General features: G+C 48.2%; 1 protein-coding gene across 1 annotated transcript in view; it reads left to right on the forward strand.

The window, feature by feature from the left end:
• LOC119889395 (WD repeat-containing protein 18-like) overlaps positions 1-15,369 on the forward strand; it is a 34,965-nt gene that overhangs the window by 4,481 nt on the left and 15,115 nt on the right. Inside the window, exons 4-7 of the mRNA XM_038700323.1 lie at positions 3,681-3,822; positions 6,832-6,975; positions 10,568-10,632; positions 10,889-11,013. Of these exons, the coding sequence (XP_038556251.1) occupies positions 3,681-3,822; positions 6,832-6,975; positions 10,568-10,632; positions 10,889-11,013 (476 nt within the window). The remainder of the gene's footprint in view (positions 1-3,680; positions 3,823-6,831; positions 6,976-10,567; positions 10,633-10,888; positions 11,014-15,369) is intronic.

The raw sequence follows: 15,369 nt of genomic DNA on the forward strand, positions 1-15,369 counted from the left end.
GTGTTTACTGACTGGTTGTGGCTGATTGGGTAACACCTGTGACACGCCACAGATGTTTTATAGAGGAGACAGGCCGCTCAATCACATCCTCAGTACAACTCTATGGGGAAAGCCCGTAAGGTTAAAGATGGCGGTCATGCCGCACCTCCTGCACGAAAGCCAATCGTCTGGTTTTAACAGCCGCAGTGGGAAACATGTTTCAGCCAATCATGTGGTTCCACTCACGTAAGGTCAGCAACAACCTGCTGACCTTCATGGTGGAAACTGTGTGTTTCTTGGCCCACGCCGCTGCCTCCTCCTCTTGTTCCTCCTCCTCCTCCTCCTCCTCTTGTTCCTCCTCCTCCTCCTCCTCTTGTTCCTCCTCCTCTTGTTCCTCCTCCTCCTCCTCCTCTTGTTCCTCCTCCTCTTGTTCTTCTTGTTCCTCCTCCTCTTGTTCTTCTTGTTCCTCCTCCTCTTGTTTCTCTTGCTCCTCCTCTTGTTCTTCTTGTTCCTCCTCCTCTTGTTCTTCTTGTTCCTCCTCCTCTTGTTCTTCTTGTTCCTTGTTCTTCTTGTTCCTCCTCCTCTTGTTCTTCTTGCTCCTCCTCCTCTTGTTCTTCTTGCTCCTCCTCCTCTTGTTCTTCTTGCTCCTCCTCCTCTTGTTCTTCTTGTTCCTACTCCTCTTGTTCTTCTTGTTCCTTGTTCTTCTTGTTCCTCCTCTTGTTTCTCTTGCTCCTCCTCCTCTTGTTCCTCCTCCTCTTGTTCTTTTTGTTCCTCCTCTTGTTTCTCTTGCTCCTCCTCTTGTTCCTCCTCCTCTTGTTCCTCTTCTTCTTCCTCCTCCTCCTATTTGTTTCTCCTCTTGTTGTTCCTCCTCATCCTCGTTTCTCCTCTTGTTCCTCCTCTTCTTGTTCCTCTTGTTCGTCCTCCTCTTCTTGTTTCTCCTCCTCCTCCTCCTTGTTTCTCCTCTTCTTCCTCCTCCTCCTCTTCTTCCTTCTCGTTCCTCTTCCTCTTGTTCTTCTTGCTCCTCCTCCTCTTGTTCTTCTTGCTCCTCCTCCTCTTGTTCTTCTTGCTCCTCCTCCTCTTGTTCTTCTTGCTCCTCCTCCTCTTGTTCCTCCTCCTCTTGTTCCTCTTGTTCCTCCTCCTCTTGTTCCTCTTGTTCCTCTTGTTCCTCCTCCTCTTGTTCTTTTTGTTCCTCCTCTTGTTTCTCTTGCTCCTCCTCTTGTTCCTCTTGTTCTTCCTCCTCTTCTTGTTCCTCCTCCTCTTGTTCTTCCTCCTCTTGTTCCTCTTCCTTTTCCTCCTCCTTTTGTTCCTCTTGTTCCTCCTCTTCTTTTTCCTCTTGTTCTTCTTCTTCTTGTTCCTCTTGTTCCTCCTTCTCCTCCTCCTTTTCTTCCTCTTCTTGTTCCTCCTCCTCCTCTTGTTCCTCCTCCTCTTCTTCCTCCTCCTCTTGTTCCTCTTGTTCTTCCTCCTCTTCTTGTTCCTCTTCCTTTTCCTCCTCCTTGTGTTCCTCTTCCTTTTCCTACTCCTTGTGTTCCTCTTCTTCCTCCTCCTCTTGTTCCTTTTGTTCCTCTTGTTCGTCTTCCTCCTCCTCTTGTTGCTCCTCCTCTTGTTCCTCGTGTTCCTCCTCCTCTTGTTCCTCTTTTCGTCTTCCTCCTCCTCTTGTTCCTTCTCGTTCCTCTTGTTGTTCCTCTTTTCGTCTTCCTCCTCCTCTTGTTCCTCTTTTCGTCTTCCTCCTCCTTGTTCCTCCTCCTCCTCTTGTTCCTTTTGTTCCTCTTTTCGAATTCCTCCTCTTGTTCCTTCTCTTTGTTCCTCTTTTCGTCTTCCTCCGCTTGTTCCTTCTTGTTCCTTCTCGTTCTTCCTCTTCTTCATCCTCCTCCTCCTCTTTTTCCTTTTGTTCCTCTTTTTGTCTTCCTCTTCCTCTTGTTCCTCTTTTCGTCTTCCTCCTCTTCTTCCTCCTCCTCTTGTTCCTCCTCCTCCTCTTGTTCCTTCTCGTTCCTCTTGTTCGTCCTCCTCCTCCTCTTTTTCCTTTTGTTCCTCTTTTCGTCTTCCTCCTCCTCTTCTTCCTCCTCCTCCTTGTTCCTTTTGCTCCTCTTTTCGCCTTCCTCCTCCTCTTGTTCCTTCTCGTTCCTCTTGTTCGTCCTCCTCCTCCTCTTTTTCCTTTTGTTCCTCTTTTCGTCTTCCTCCTCCTCTTCTTCCTCCTCCTCCTTGTTCCTTTTGCTCCTCTTTTCGCCTTCCTCCTCCTCTTCTTCTTCCTCCTCCTCCTCCGTGTTTCTCTTCTTCTTCCTCTTCCTCCTCCTCCTTGTTTCTCCTCCTCCTCATTTCTCCTCTTCTTCCTCCTCCTCCTTTTGTTCCTCTTTTATTCTTCCTCCTCCTCTTCTCAGGGTCACTGACGTCCTCGTGCACGCCACTAACGGCGTGAAGCCAGCTGGTCTCTTAAATTCCTGACGAGCCGACGACGAAGAGGCCTGAGATGTAGGATGATCATCTGACCACCAGGGGGAGCCCTGACCCAGCTGGTCAGTCTGTTACCATGGATACGCACCAAGGTGTTTCCTGTCAGCAGGAACATTTACGGTCTGATTGATTAGTTGATTGACAGAAAGATGATCGATCGTTGGTGCTTTTCATCATCAGTCACAACCTTTTCTGATTGGTCAGATCTCAACTCTCTCTGCTCTCTGATTGGACAGAGCTGGACTCTCAGGTTCTTGTTTGATTCTTTAAATATGAAACAGTCAGAAGTAGCCGTGTCGAGCTGATCCAGAATCAGAACCAGGTCCTGAGCTGGAGTCAAACCCGCAACCTGTTGCCAGGTGAGGAGGCAGCTGATTGGCTGAGTGATGACAGACGGATCAATATGAAATGTGTATCAGTGTATGAAGCTGCAAACCCCCCCGATGCTGTGATGTCAGCGAGCAGCAGAGGATGATGGGAAACGTGTGCTGACACGTTTGATCTTCATCGTTCTGACGTCTTATCAGATTACTGATTAATAAACTCTGCTGGCCAATGAAAGCGTGTTTTAATTCTTTTGAAATCCGACTTCTTTTCCCTCACTCGCTCACCTGCACCTCTGCTGCAAACACAGCTGCTGGCCCCGCCCCTTTCCCCACCAGCAGTAGGTTTAAGATGAAACTCGCCTTTTCCCGGACGTTTCCACCTACGATCTGTTTTCACCGCAGCAGCTGCGCCGCCTGTGGAGCAGGCGTGTTAACTGCGTCGCACATCAAATGATGGAAACCAACGTGGGAGCTGACGAGTGACCTCTGTGTTCACCGTCGCGTCACCTGCTCCGTGCTCTCACATATCTGCCGTGTCGCGTCAGATAACGACTCTGTGCGTCATCATCAGTGTTTGTGAAGCGTTTCCCGGTTCAGGGTTGCGGCGGGCGCCTTGCTAGACATAAAGCTCTAGGTCTAGGACTGGGTCCGTGCTGGTACTGGATTTGGATCCAGCATCTAGTTTACTGACAAACTTCAGCAGAGCCCCTGTAAATTATAGATATCGATATAAGATTGTAATGTTATCAGCTGCTTCAGACTGGCTCCAGGTTTCCTTTAAGACATTTCCAAAAGGTAAATACTGTTTATACTGTGACATGACCGAGTCTCGAACGGTTCCTCTAAAATCATCCGTTTCCTGTTGGAGGTTCTGAATGCGTGACCCGGCTCCACTTACTGTTTTCTGTGTGTGTGTGTGTGTTTCAGTGCTATCCAGCTGGATCTAAGCCACACCCCTGAGCCGCGGCACATCCTTTCTCGTCACTCTCTGCCAATCACAGACCTGCACTGTGGCCTGATGGGAGCTCAGGCCAGAATAGCCACCGCCTCCTTAGACCAAACCGTCAAGGTAAGACAACAGCTGACGGGCGGGGGTTACGTCAGCTGCTCAGTGCGACGGGCGGAGGTGGTCGCGCCTCCGTCAGGGCTCGGTGACTCCTCATATCTGTTTCATCAGCGGTGAAATGAATGTTTACTGTCAACAAACAAACAAACAGACGTTTCCTGCTCAGATAAAACCTTTAAATATTTAAACTGAGGACAGAAACGTTTCTCTGACATCACACGCAGTATTTTCCTAAAACTTCCAGTTTATCTGGTGTTTAACAGCAGATCTGCAGGCAGGACGTCCTGGACAGAACCGTCACCTGGTGTCAGATGGCTTTGCTTCCTGTGATGTCACCATGACGTCTTGTCCACAGTTTGAGTCACGGAGCTCCTTTAAGTTGAATCTCTCGTCACCTTCCCGCCGCCCGGCCGCACAGCTCAGACTTGTAGCTGTCAGCGCAGTTTAGCTCCTGAAACCCGGCAGGACGCTCATATTTCCACCTCTGCCGTGTGATTTGAACGCAGCATTAATTCCACTTCGTGGTCACAGAGATTTGACAGAGAGATGACACCTCACGCTGAAGCATGATGCATTCTGAGTTTCTCTAAATGTGCCGTTTTCTTAATGAGGTTTGGTTTGAGTTTTTCTGTTGGAGAATATAACTGAGCACAGAAATGAGACACGTCGTCGTGTTTTCACAGCATTACTGAACAGGAAGTGAATTAACCCGAGTGCTGATAAATCCTCCCCGAGGCTCTGAACTGGCGGACGCTCGTCGTCTCCTCTTTCTGGTGTGTGATTGGCCGGTCGCCCTTTGGGGACAGATGCTCACATCTTCTCTATGAAAGCCTTTCATTAATCTCAGAGTGCCGCTTCTGTTGAGAGCATTAGTGGAACCAGGAGCGGCGTACTATAAAGTAGACGGCACACAGCGTGGTGTTCTGACTCGTTACGGTTTCTGTTTCAGTTTTCAAGCGTCTCTGCGGTTTCACGTTGAACCCGGTCGTACGTCTCGCAGTTTAACTTCCTGTCAGAGTGAGGATGTCGCTGAGGGTTCGACCTCGGGCTCGTTCAGCTGATGGACGAGGGTGGAAACAGACTATCGTCATGACGATGAGACAGGTGAGGAGGTTGCGTCCTGTCAGACCGATGATGAAGCTGCCACCTGACTACAAACATTTCTTCATGTGTGCTGACTGCAGCGCGTCGTGTCGCTCGCTTGTATATACATGTACAGACGTATACTGCAGTACAGGTAGTATTCTGCAGAGTAAATACATCCACTGAGTATTTATTGAAGCAGCACTGAAACTTGTTTTGAACCAATCAGGTGCTGCGACTGAATGATTCACATCTTTAAACACAGAGCGGCTCCTCCCGTTATCCTCAGATCTGTTTTTAATTTTGGTAAAATCCCGTCTGACATAAATCACAGGAGGCGGAGTCTCAGTAATGTGACATCGTAACGGATGGTCAGGAGGCGTTGAATTCGAGCCGAGACGTTTCTGCTGCTCACGCTTTAAATTATCACATTTTTAAGTGGAGTCTGGAACAGAACCACAGTCTGTGTTCTGCAGAGCCAGCAGCTCTATTACACCAAGAGGGAGCAGAGGTCAAAGGTCAGCTGGCAGCAGCGACCAATCACATCCTCTGATCGTTCCCATGAAAATGAACCGTCACGGTTCTGCTGCCGCCTGTTTAATGACGTTTAAAGACCCACAAGGATCCTAAAGGTTCAGGTTCTGAACCAGGATACGGGTTGTTTAGTTCCTGCGGTGGAAAACACCAATCATGTTAGAAACTCATGACAACAGGAAGCTCCTTAAATAATTAACTTCAGTCAGATGAAAAACAGATCCTGCATGTGAATCTGCAGGCGAGTCCAAAAAGTAATATCGACCAATCACGTTTGAGCAGGCTGCGGTTGAGTGCAGGTGAACAGTTCCTGTGGAGTCGGAGTCAGAACCCATCAGCTGACATCTTAAGCTTGATTTATACTCCTGCGTAGGGTCTACGTGCGTAGCTACGGTGTAGACTACACGCGTAGACAGGCATTGATACTTGTGCGTCCGTTACACCCCCAAACGCTAGTCAGCGGTAGCGCTACAGCGTCCACTGTGTTGACTTTTGCCAGCTGAGCGGGCTAACTTCCGGGTCCTTCTGGGTTCAGACGGGTTCAGGCGGGTTCAGATGGGTTTTGGGTTCAGATGGGTTCTGGGTTCAGATGGGTTTTGGGTTCAGGCGGGTTCAGATGGGTTCTGGGTTCAGATGGGTTTTGGGTTCAGGCGGGTTCAGATGGGTTTTGGGTTCAGGCGGGTTCAGATGGGTTTTGGGTTCAGATGGGTTTTGGGTTCAGGCGGGTTCAGATGGGTTTTGGGTTCAGGCGGGTTCAGATGGGTTTTGGGTTCAGATGGGTTCAGATGGGTTCAGATGGGTTCAGATGGGTTTTGGGTTCAGGCGGGTTCAGATGGGTTCAGATGGGTTCAGATGGGTTTTGGGTTCAGGCGGGTTCAGATGGGTTTTGGGTTCAGGCGGGTTCAGATGGGTTTTGGGTTCAGATGGGTTTTGGGTTCAGGCGGGTTCAGATGGGTTTTGGGTTCAGGCGGGTTCAGATGGGTTTTGGGTTCAGATGGGTTCAGATGGGTTCAGATGGGTTTTGGGTTCAGACGGGTTCAGATGGGTTTTGGGTTCAGACGGGTTCAGATGGGTTTTGGGTTCAGACGGGTTCAGATGGGTTCTGGGTTCAGATGGGTTTTGGGTTCAGGCGGGTTCAGATGGGTTCAGATGGGTTTTGGGTTCAGACGGGTTCAGATGGGTTCTGGGTTCAGATGGGTTTTGGGTTCAGGCGGGTTCATACGGGTTCAGATGGGTTCTGGGTAAACGATGATCAGAAGAAAGTGGTCTTGGTCCGGTTATCCAGCTAACTGCTGGCTGCACCTTCAGACCCAGACTTCAGACATCGGCCCGTTGGGCTTCGTGTCCTCTGATCCTGCTGCCGGTTCTCTGAGGTGTTTGTCTCCTTGTGTCCAGGTGTGGGAGTTGTCCTCTGGCGAGCTGCTGCTGTCCGTCCTGTTTGACGTGGAGATCATGTCGGTGACCTTTGACCCCAGCGAGTACTTCCTGTTCTGTGGAGGCAGCGACGGAAACATTTTCCAGGTGTCTCTGTGCAGCCAGGTGAGACTGTCCACGCCGCCTCACATCACGCTCCACTTCCTGTCAAAGTTTTCAGAACGCACACAGATCTGTCCAGCCTCATCAGCTGATTGAGACTTCACGAAGACGGGCCGCGGCGTCCTGCAGCTGCACTCAGGGAAGGAATCACGGCTTCCTGTGCGCCCCAGAGTTCAGAGTTCTGTTGATGAAGCACTTCCTGTTTCTGCAACATGCCAACCACAAATGCAAAATAGGTTTCATTGTAAAACAAACAAGAATTAATCCCAAAAACTGAAGACTTGCGTGAGTAGAAAGACTCCCCTGCCGTCTCTCGGGGTTCAATCTGTACACTTGGCACATCGAGCCTCTCGGATCGGTGCCGTTTTCTTCGAGCCAAAACTGCCGCAGCTCCTTCCGTCTGGACGGTTCTGCTGCTGCCGGCGTTCGTTGAGTCGTACCTCAGATTCTCAGCTGGGTCTGAGGTCTTGAGGTCTGGGCTTGGACCCGATGCCCAGGGTCCTGCTGGATCCCAGTCTCAGAACTCTGGCAGACTGAAACAGGTTTGTCTCAAGGATTCCCTGCATTTAGTGCCGTCCTTCAGTTCTGACCAGCGTCCCGGTCCCTGAGGTGTTGGCACCAGACTGCGGTTTCCTCGATGAGCTTTGACCACAGTACCTTCCTCCATGTGTGTGGGGAGTCTCCCTCAGGCCTCGTGGCGTCCAGCTCACAGTGCTCCTGTGGACAGAGACTCTGCAGCTCCTCCACGTTACCTTCAGTCCCTCTGATTAAAGCCCTCCTCGCCTGCTGCCTGAGTTTTGGTCTTTATATTTTTTAATAATAATGTAAATAATCTAATAACGCAGCGCCGCGAGGACGCAGACAATCACAAACGCTTCTCTCTTGTTTTTGTATAATGAGCAGCTCGTTGGCCCACAGGGCGACCCGGTGCTCCAGATGGTCCCGGTCTAAACATCCTACCAGCCTTTATACTACATCCTACCAAAGAAATTGCACGTCCTCTCGTGTCTTGAATAAATAAACGTTGTTATTCAGATAGTTCAGCAGTCTGACGTTGACATCTTAAATCGGTTTATCTCCAGATCCGACTGGTGGCCTCAGTGTCAATGCTGCTCTCCACAGTTCATCTAAAACAAAGAAGGTGTCCGATCCGTCTGCTCACTCTGCTCCTACACTAAAAACTACAGCACATGATATTTGAACGTAAAGAGGAGACGTGTAATTATGTAGATGAGGCTAAATCCTGGAGAGTCGGCGTGTTTGAGGATTCGTCTCTGTATTCATTCGTCTCCATCGTTCCTCTGACTCAATGCTGTTGTTTCTTTTCACAGCAGATTTACATTTTAAAGCTTCGCCGAGTTAATCCTCTAAACAAACCAGAGATCTCGTCCTCCATAAACACCCCGTCCAACCCGTCCTCCCCCTGAACTGGTGATTCAGTCTCTGAGGACATTTTTGCCAACATGTTTACACATACAAAGACTTTGCTTTGGTATTTTGTTGCCTGCCGGGAAACACAAGAGAAGGCACGTATGAGAAAATAAAAAGAGCACTGCAAAAGGCAAGAAATGGAAAACATGACAATAAAATATGAACATGTTATCCACGTGGGGGCCAGTGGGTTTGGATAACATTTTTTGAAACTCACTGGCCCTCCCTCCAAAAGTTATTTATCAGTGTTACAACAAAACCAAAGACTTATAAGTTACTCTGTTAACAGCTTTAATCGGTTATTAAATACATCCTGGATATAAAGAAACTAAAATGTGATCACAGTTAAAATGATAAAAAATAAAAAGGTTAACAAAACAATTTACTTTTAAAACAAAACACACTAACAGAGTCAAACATGACGTGCTCTCTCTGCACAGAGCAGCGGATACGAATCGCCATGGTAGCAACACGTCAGTCAGCTTGTAGCCCCGCCCTAAAGCCTCCCCTGCTTCCTGGTCTCTGTTCCTCTAAATGGGACCATAATTTACTAAATGAACATCACGCTGTGTTGAAGAAGACTTGAAACTAGCGACTGAGACCAGAAACTCATCAGGAAAGTGTTTACTGAGGGAATAAATCAGCTGACAAGTAGAAACAGTTTCTCTCTGCAGCCGCTGGAGTCGCCCCCTGCTGGCTGCAGGAGAGGACGCAGGTTTAAGGCGCCCCCTGCTGGCTGCTGGAGAGGACGCAGGTTTAAGGCGCCCCCTGCTGGCTGCAGGAGAGGACGCAGGTTTAAGGCGCCCCCTGCTGGCTGCTAGAGAGGACGCAGGTTTAAGTCGCCCCCTGCTGGCTGCTGGAGAGGACGCAGGTTTAAGTCGCCCCCTGCTGGCTGCTAGAGAGGACGCAGGTTTAAGGCGCCCCCTGCTGGCTGCTGGAGAGGACGCAGGTTTAAGGCGCCCCCTGCTGGCTGCTAGAGAGGACGCAGGTTTAAGTCGGCCCCTGCTGGCTGCAGGAGAGGACGCAGGTTTAAGTCGCCCCCTGCTGGCCGCTAGAGAGGACGCAGGTTTAAGTCGCCCCCTGCTGGCTGCTGGAGAGGACGCAGGTTTAAGTCGCCCCCTGCTGGCCGCTGGAGAGGACGCAGGTTTAAGTCGCCCCCTGCTGGCTGCAGGAGAGAACGCAGGTTTAAGTCGCCCCCTGCTGGCTGCTAGAGAGGACGCAGGTTTAAGTCGCCCCCTGCTGGCTGCTAGAGAGGACGCAGGTTTAAGTCGCCCCCTGCTGGCTGCTGGAGAGGACGCAGGTTTAAGTCGCCCCCTGCTGGCTGCTAGAGAGGACGCAGGTTTAAGTCGCCCCCTGCTGGCCGCTGGAGAGGACGCAGGTTTCAGTCGCCCCCTGCTGGCCGCTGGAGAGGACGCAGGTTTCAGTCGCCCCCTGCTGGCTGCTGGAGAGGACGCAGGTTTCAGTCGCCCCCTGCTGGCCGCTGGAGAGGACGCAGGTTTCAGTCGCCCCCTGCTGGCTGCTGGAGAGGACGCAGGTTTAAGTCGCCCCCTGCTGGCTGCAGGAGAGGACGCAGGTTTAAGTCGCCCCCTGCTGGCTGCTGGAGAGGACGCAGGTTTAAGTCGCCCCCTGCTGGCCGCTGGAGAGGACGCAGGTTTAAGCTCCGTCTGCATGGTTTCACGTTCAGACTCAGAGGTCGCCGCTGAGATCAGAGAAATAACATGACAACCTCTTGTCACTTAACTACAGCTCTGGATTGGACAACCGTGAAAACAACTGCAGGATGTTTCTAATTAATTAAATTTATTTTAAATTTAGTTCAGTTGTCCCAACGTTACTTCTTACTGGCCCCGGGTCATCAGGCCCCCGTTATTGTCGAGCCCTGAATGTACAATATGTGCAAAACGTAACGTGTGCCTGTGCGGCGGGATAGGAGTCAGTGTCCATGTTCTTAAGGCGTGAGGCGTACAGGTCCTGGGTGGTGGTCTGATTGGTCGTCTTCGGACCATAACTAAGTGAACCCATCAAACCGTGTCAGCGCGTCAGTAAAAAGAAACAGGGCTGCAGGTTAAAGAAGACGGCGAACGTGAGCTGGAAACTAACGAGGCCGCTCTGCTCTGTGTCGATAAAGATTAAACTGTTTGAACCGGTTGTGTTTAATCTGCAGAGTCTCAGTCGGGACAAATCCTTCCAGTCCGACAACGATGGGAACCAGGTCTTCAAAGGACACAGGTGAGACCACAGCGTCTGCGTCGCTGTGATTATGCTATTAATAAAGTTTTACTTCAAACTTCTGAGCAGTTTATAGATTAACAGCTTGCTGCAAAGGGAATCACGTTTACATGATCCGAAGGTCACGAGGACAGAAAAGTTCTGAACTCCTGATTTTTATTCAGACTTTTCAGACATGTTTGCTGCCTTCAGAGGAGGAATAGATTTATCTGTCAGTAGATTAAGGATCTGAAGTCAGTTTGAATGTCTCTCTCAGGAACCTGGTGACGTGTCTCTCGGTGTCGATGGACGGGACTCTCCTTCTCTCTGGGTCGCATGATGAGACGGTTCGACTCTGGGACGTCCAAAGCAAACAGAGCATCCGCTGCCTCGCTCACAAAGGTAAGCCCCGCCCCCTCAGCATGACATCATCAATGACGAGAAAACAGTCCAGGTTTAGACCTACTGGAAATGACTGGGCCTGCCTTGCTCAAAGGCACGTCAACACTGGTACCGAGGATGTACTGGTTCGTCCTACTGGTCTGGGCCCTGAGTTACCTCTCAGGGCTGCGTTTCCCAAAAGCATCGTAGCTAACTACGGTAGCAACTTCCTTGGGTGGAACTATGCAGCTGCGACGCAACCGTTTCCCAAAACCCTCGCTCAAATACGGAGGAAACTAAGTTGGTGCGAACCATCGTTAAGCGACGCAGGTGTTCCCCGAAACCATCGTTCCGACGAACGTTTGTGACCACTGTTGTTAAGCTGCACGTTTGGAACGACAGCTCCTGACCTGTGGTTAGAGGAGGTCACAGAGAGCAGAAGATGCAGTGTGATGCGAGTCAGCAGGGAACGTTAATAATCCTGCTGTACAAACATATTTCAGCTGAAGTTTTTTAAATGTATTTGCAAACATACTTTTAAATGTATGTAAAAGTAACTTGGTGTAGACCAGCTACAAACAGCAGGCGTTTTCTCACAGATCTGTTCACAATAACTTCATTTAATATTAGTCACCCAGTACAAAGGTTACAGGACAGAACAGAGAATGTAAAGACTTTTAATATCACCTTCATGTGTACATCTCTAAGCCTCTGAGGAAGATGGCTTCTCTCTAGTCTTCATTACAAACATAAATATAAAAAGGGACGGCGTAAAATCCATGACAGCAGAGTAATGAATAAATCCCTGAGCTTTAAGATAAATAGAGAACTCACGCGTCTGTCTCAACAGACAACAAGCACAAGCTCAGCCATATTGCACTGAGCTATCGTCAAGATCTTGATTTCATTTGCAGTGTTGAAGTGTTGAAACAAAGATACTTGCAGATTAAACCCATTTCACTAAATATCTTGTAATTGTTACAGACTATATTTAGGCTAAATAAAATGATTAGGTTATGTATAATTGTTGATTTTCTTGTTATTGCCGGTACGTCTATAATATGAAAAGCCTAAATAATAAGTGAGCATAATAATGTCACTTAATATCGGCTGACATATTTAGGCAGAATATGATGACGTTTTGTGAGTTTCCTGCTGTGAAAGTCAGACAAACACACCTGGAAACATACGTTAATTCAAACTAAGTTAGTTCAAGCCACGGTGGCACCCATGAGGTACAACCGTTTTGGGAAATGAAGCATCGTACCAACATAGTTCAATGATACCTTCCGTGGTTGTTCGGGAAACGCACCCCTGATTAAAATAATCAACCCCAAAACTACAAAAAAAAACAAACAAACCTTACAGTACATTAAGAAAGCTACTCCTTCACAATAAAAGCCCTCCACCTTCGAACTGCACCACAATAAAAGCCCCCACACACCTTCACAATAAAAGCCCAGCCAGCTCCTCAACAATAAAAGTTGTTGCTGCTGTTGTTGTTGCTGCAACTGTTAATGTGTTGCTGTTGTTGTTGTTGCTGCAACTGTTAATGTGTTGCTGCTGTTGTCGTCTTCGCTGTTGCTGTTGTTTTTTGTGTTGATGTTGCTGCTGGAACTGTTAATGTGTTGCTGCTGTTGTCGTCTTCGCTGTTGCTGTTGTTTTTTGTGTTGATGTTGCTGCTGGAACTGTTAATGTGTTGTTGTGTTGCGGCTGTTGTGTTACTGCAGTTTTTTTGTCGCTGTGGTGTTACTGTAGTTGTGTTACTGTTGTTGTGGTGTTACTGTAGTTGTGTTACTGTTGTTGTGGTGTTACTGTAGTTTTGTTGTTGCTGTAGTTGTGGTGTTACTGTAGTTTTGTTGTTGCTGTAGTTGTGGTGTTACTGTAGTTGTGTTACTGTTGTTGTGGTGTTACTGTAGTTTTGTTGTTGCTGTAGTTGTGGTGTTACTGTAGTTTTGTTGTCGCTGTTGTGGTGGTACTGTAGTTGTTGTTATGGTGTTGCTGTAGTTGTGGTGTTACTGTAGTTTTGTTGTCGCTGTAGTTGTTGTTGTGGTGTTGCTGTAGTTGTGGTGTTGCTGTAGTTTTGTTGTCGCTGTAGTTGTGGTCTTACTGTAGTTGTTGTTGTATTGTCGCTGTGGTTGTGGTGTTACTGTAGTTGTGGTGTTACTGTAGTTGTTGTATTGTCGCTGTGGTTGTGGTGTTAATGTAGTTGTGGTGTCGCTGTAGTTGTGGATGTTGCTGTAGTTGTGGTGTTACTGTAGTTGTTGTTGTATTGTCGCTGTAGTTGTGGTGTCGCTGTTGTTGTGGTATTGTTGCTGTTGTTGTTGCTGTTGTTGCTGTGGTTGTGGTGTCGCTGTAGTTGTTGTATTGACGCTGTAGTTGTGGTGTCGCTGTAGTTTTGTTGTCGCTGTAGTTGTGGTGTTACTGTAGTTGTTGTGGTGTTGCTGTAGTTGTGGTGTTACTGTAGTTGTTGTGGTGTCGCTGTAGTTGTGGTGTTACTGTGGTTGTGGTGTTGTGGTTGTGGTGTCGCTGTAGTTGTTGTTGTGTTGTTGCTGTATTTGTGGTGTCGCTGTAGTTGTTGTTGTATTGTGGTTGTGGTGTTACTGTAGTTGTGGTGTTACTGTAGTTGTGGTGTCTCTGTAGTTGTGGTGTCATTGTAGTTGTGGTGTTGCTGTGCTTGTGGTGTTGCTGTAGTTGTTGTTGTATTGTTGCTGTAGTTGTGGTGTCGCTGTAGTTGTGGTGTTACTGTAGTTGTTGTGGTGTTGCTGTAGTTTGGTTGTTGCTGTAGTTGTGGTGTTACTGTAGTTGTTGTATTGTTGCTGTAGTTGTGGTGTCGCTGTAGTTGTGGTGTTACTGTAGTTGTGGTTGTGGTGTTGTGGTTGTGGTGTCGCTGTAGTTGTTGTTGTGTTGTTGCTGTAGTTGTGGTGTCGCTGTAGTTGTTGTTGTATTGTCGCTGTGGTTGTGGTGTTAATGTAGTTGTGGTGTTACTGTAGTTGTGGTGTCGCTGTAGTTGTGGTGTCGCTGTAGTTGTGGTTGTATTGTTGCTGTAGTTGTGGTGTCGTTGTAGTTGTGGTGTTGCTGTGCTTGTGGTGTTGCTGTAGTTGTTGTTGTATTGTTGCTGTGGTTGTGGTGTCGCTGTAGTTGTGGTGTCGCTGTAGTTGTGGTGTCGCTGTAGTTGTGGTGGTGTCGCTGTAGTTGTGGTGGTGTCGCTGTGGTTGTGGTGGTGTCGCTGTAGTTGTGGTATTGTCGCTGTGGTTGTGGTATTGTTGCTGTGGTTGTGGTGTCGCTGTAGTTGTTGTTGTATTGTTGCTGTGGTTGTGGTGTCGCTGTAGTTGTTGTTGTATTGTGGTTGTGGTGTTGCTGTGGTTGTGGTGTTGCTGTAGTTGTGGTGTTACTGTAGTTGTTGTTGTATTGTTGCTGTGGTTGTGGTGTCGCTGTAGTTTTGTTGTCGCTGTAGTTGTGGTGTTACTGTAGTTGTTGTTGTATTGTTGCTGTAGTTGTGGTGTTACTGTAGTTGTTGTTGTTGTTGTTGTATTGTTGCTGTAGTTGTGGTGTTACTGTAGTTGTTGTTGTATTGTTGCTGTAGTTGTTGTTGTATTGTTGCTGTAGTTTAGTTGTCACTGTAGTTGTGGTGTTACTGTAGTTGTTGTTGTGGTGTCGCTGTAGTTGTTGTTGTATTGTCGCTGTAGTTGTGGTGTCGCTGTAGTTGTGGTGTTGCTGTAGTTGTAGTTGTGGTGTCGCTGTAGTTGTGGTGTCGCTGTAGTTGTTGTTGTATTGTTGCTGTAGTTGTGTTGTCGCTGTAGTTGTGGTGTTACTGTAGTTGTTGTGTTGTCGCTGTAGTTGTTGTTGTGGTGTCGCTGTAGTTGTGGTGTCGCTGTAGTTGTTGTTGTATTGTTGCTGTAGTTGTGGTGTCGCTGTAGTTGTTGTTGTATTGTTGCTGTAGTTGTGGTGTTGTTGTGGTGTCGCTGTAGTTGTGGTGTTACTGTAGTTTTGTTGTCACTGTAGTTGTGGTGTTACTGTAGTTGTTGTTGTATTGTCGCTGTAGTTGTGGTGGTACTGTAGTTGTTGTTGTATTGTCGCTGTAGTTGTGGTGGTACTGTAGTTTTGTTGTCGCTGTAGTTGTGGTGGTACTGTAGTTGTTGTGGTGTCGCTGTAGTTTGGTTGTCGCTGTAGTTGTGGTGTTACTGTACTTGTTGTTGTATTGTCGCTGTAGTTGTGGCGTTACTGTAGTTGTTGTTGTATTGTTGCTGTAGTTGTGGCGTTACTGTAGTTGTTGTTGTATTGTCGCTGTAGTTGTGGTGTTACTGTAGTTGTTGTGGTGTTGCTGTAGTTGTGGTGGTACTGTAGTTTTGTTGTCGCTGTAGTTGTGGTGTTACT

Source organism: Micropterus salmoides, unplaced genomic scaffold, assembly GCF_014851395.1.
Source record: "Micropterus salmoides isolate LMB-PRFRI ecotype aquatic unplaced genomic scaffold, ASM1485139v1 Ms_hic_scaffold_5, whole genome shotgun sequence".
Classification (NCBI taxonomy): domain Eukaryota; kingdom Metazoa; phylum Chordata; class Actinopteri; order Centrarchiformes; family Centrarchidae; genus Micropterus; species Micropterus salmoides.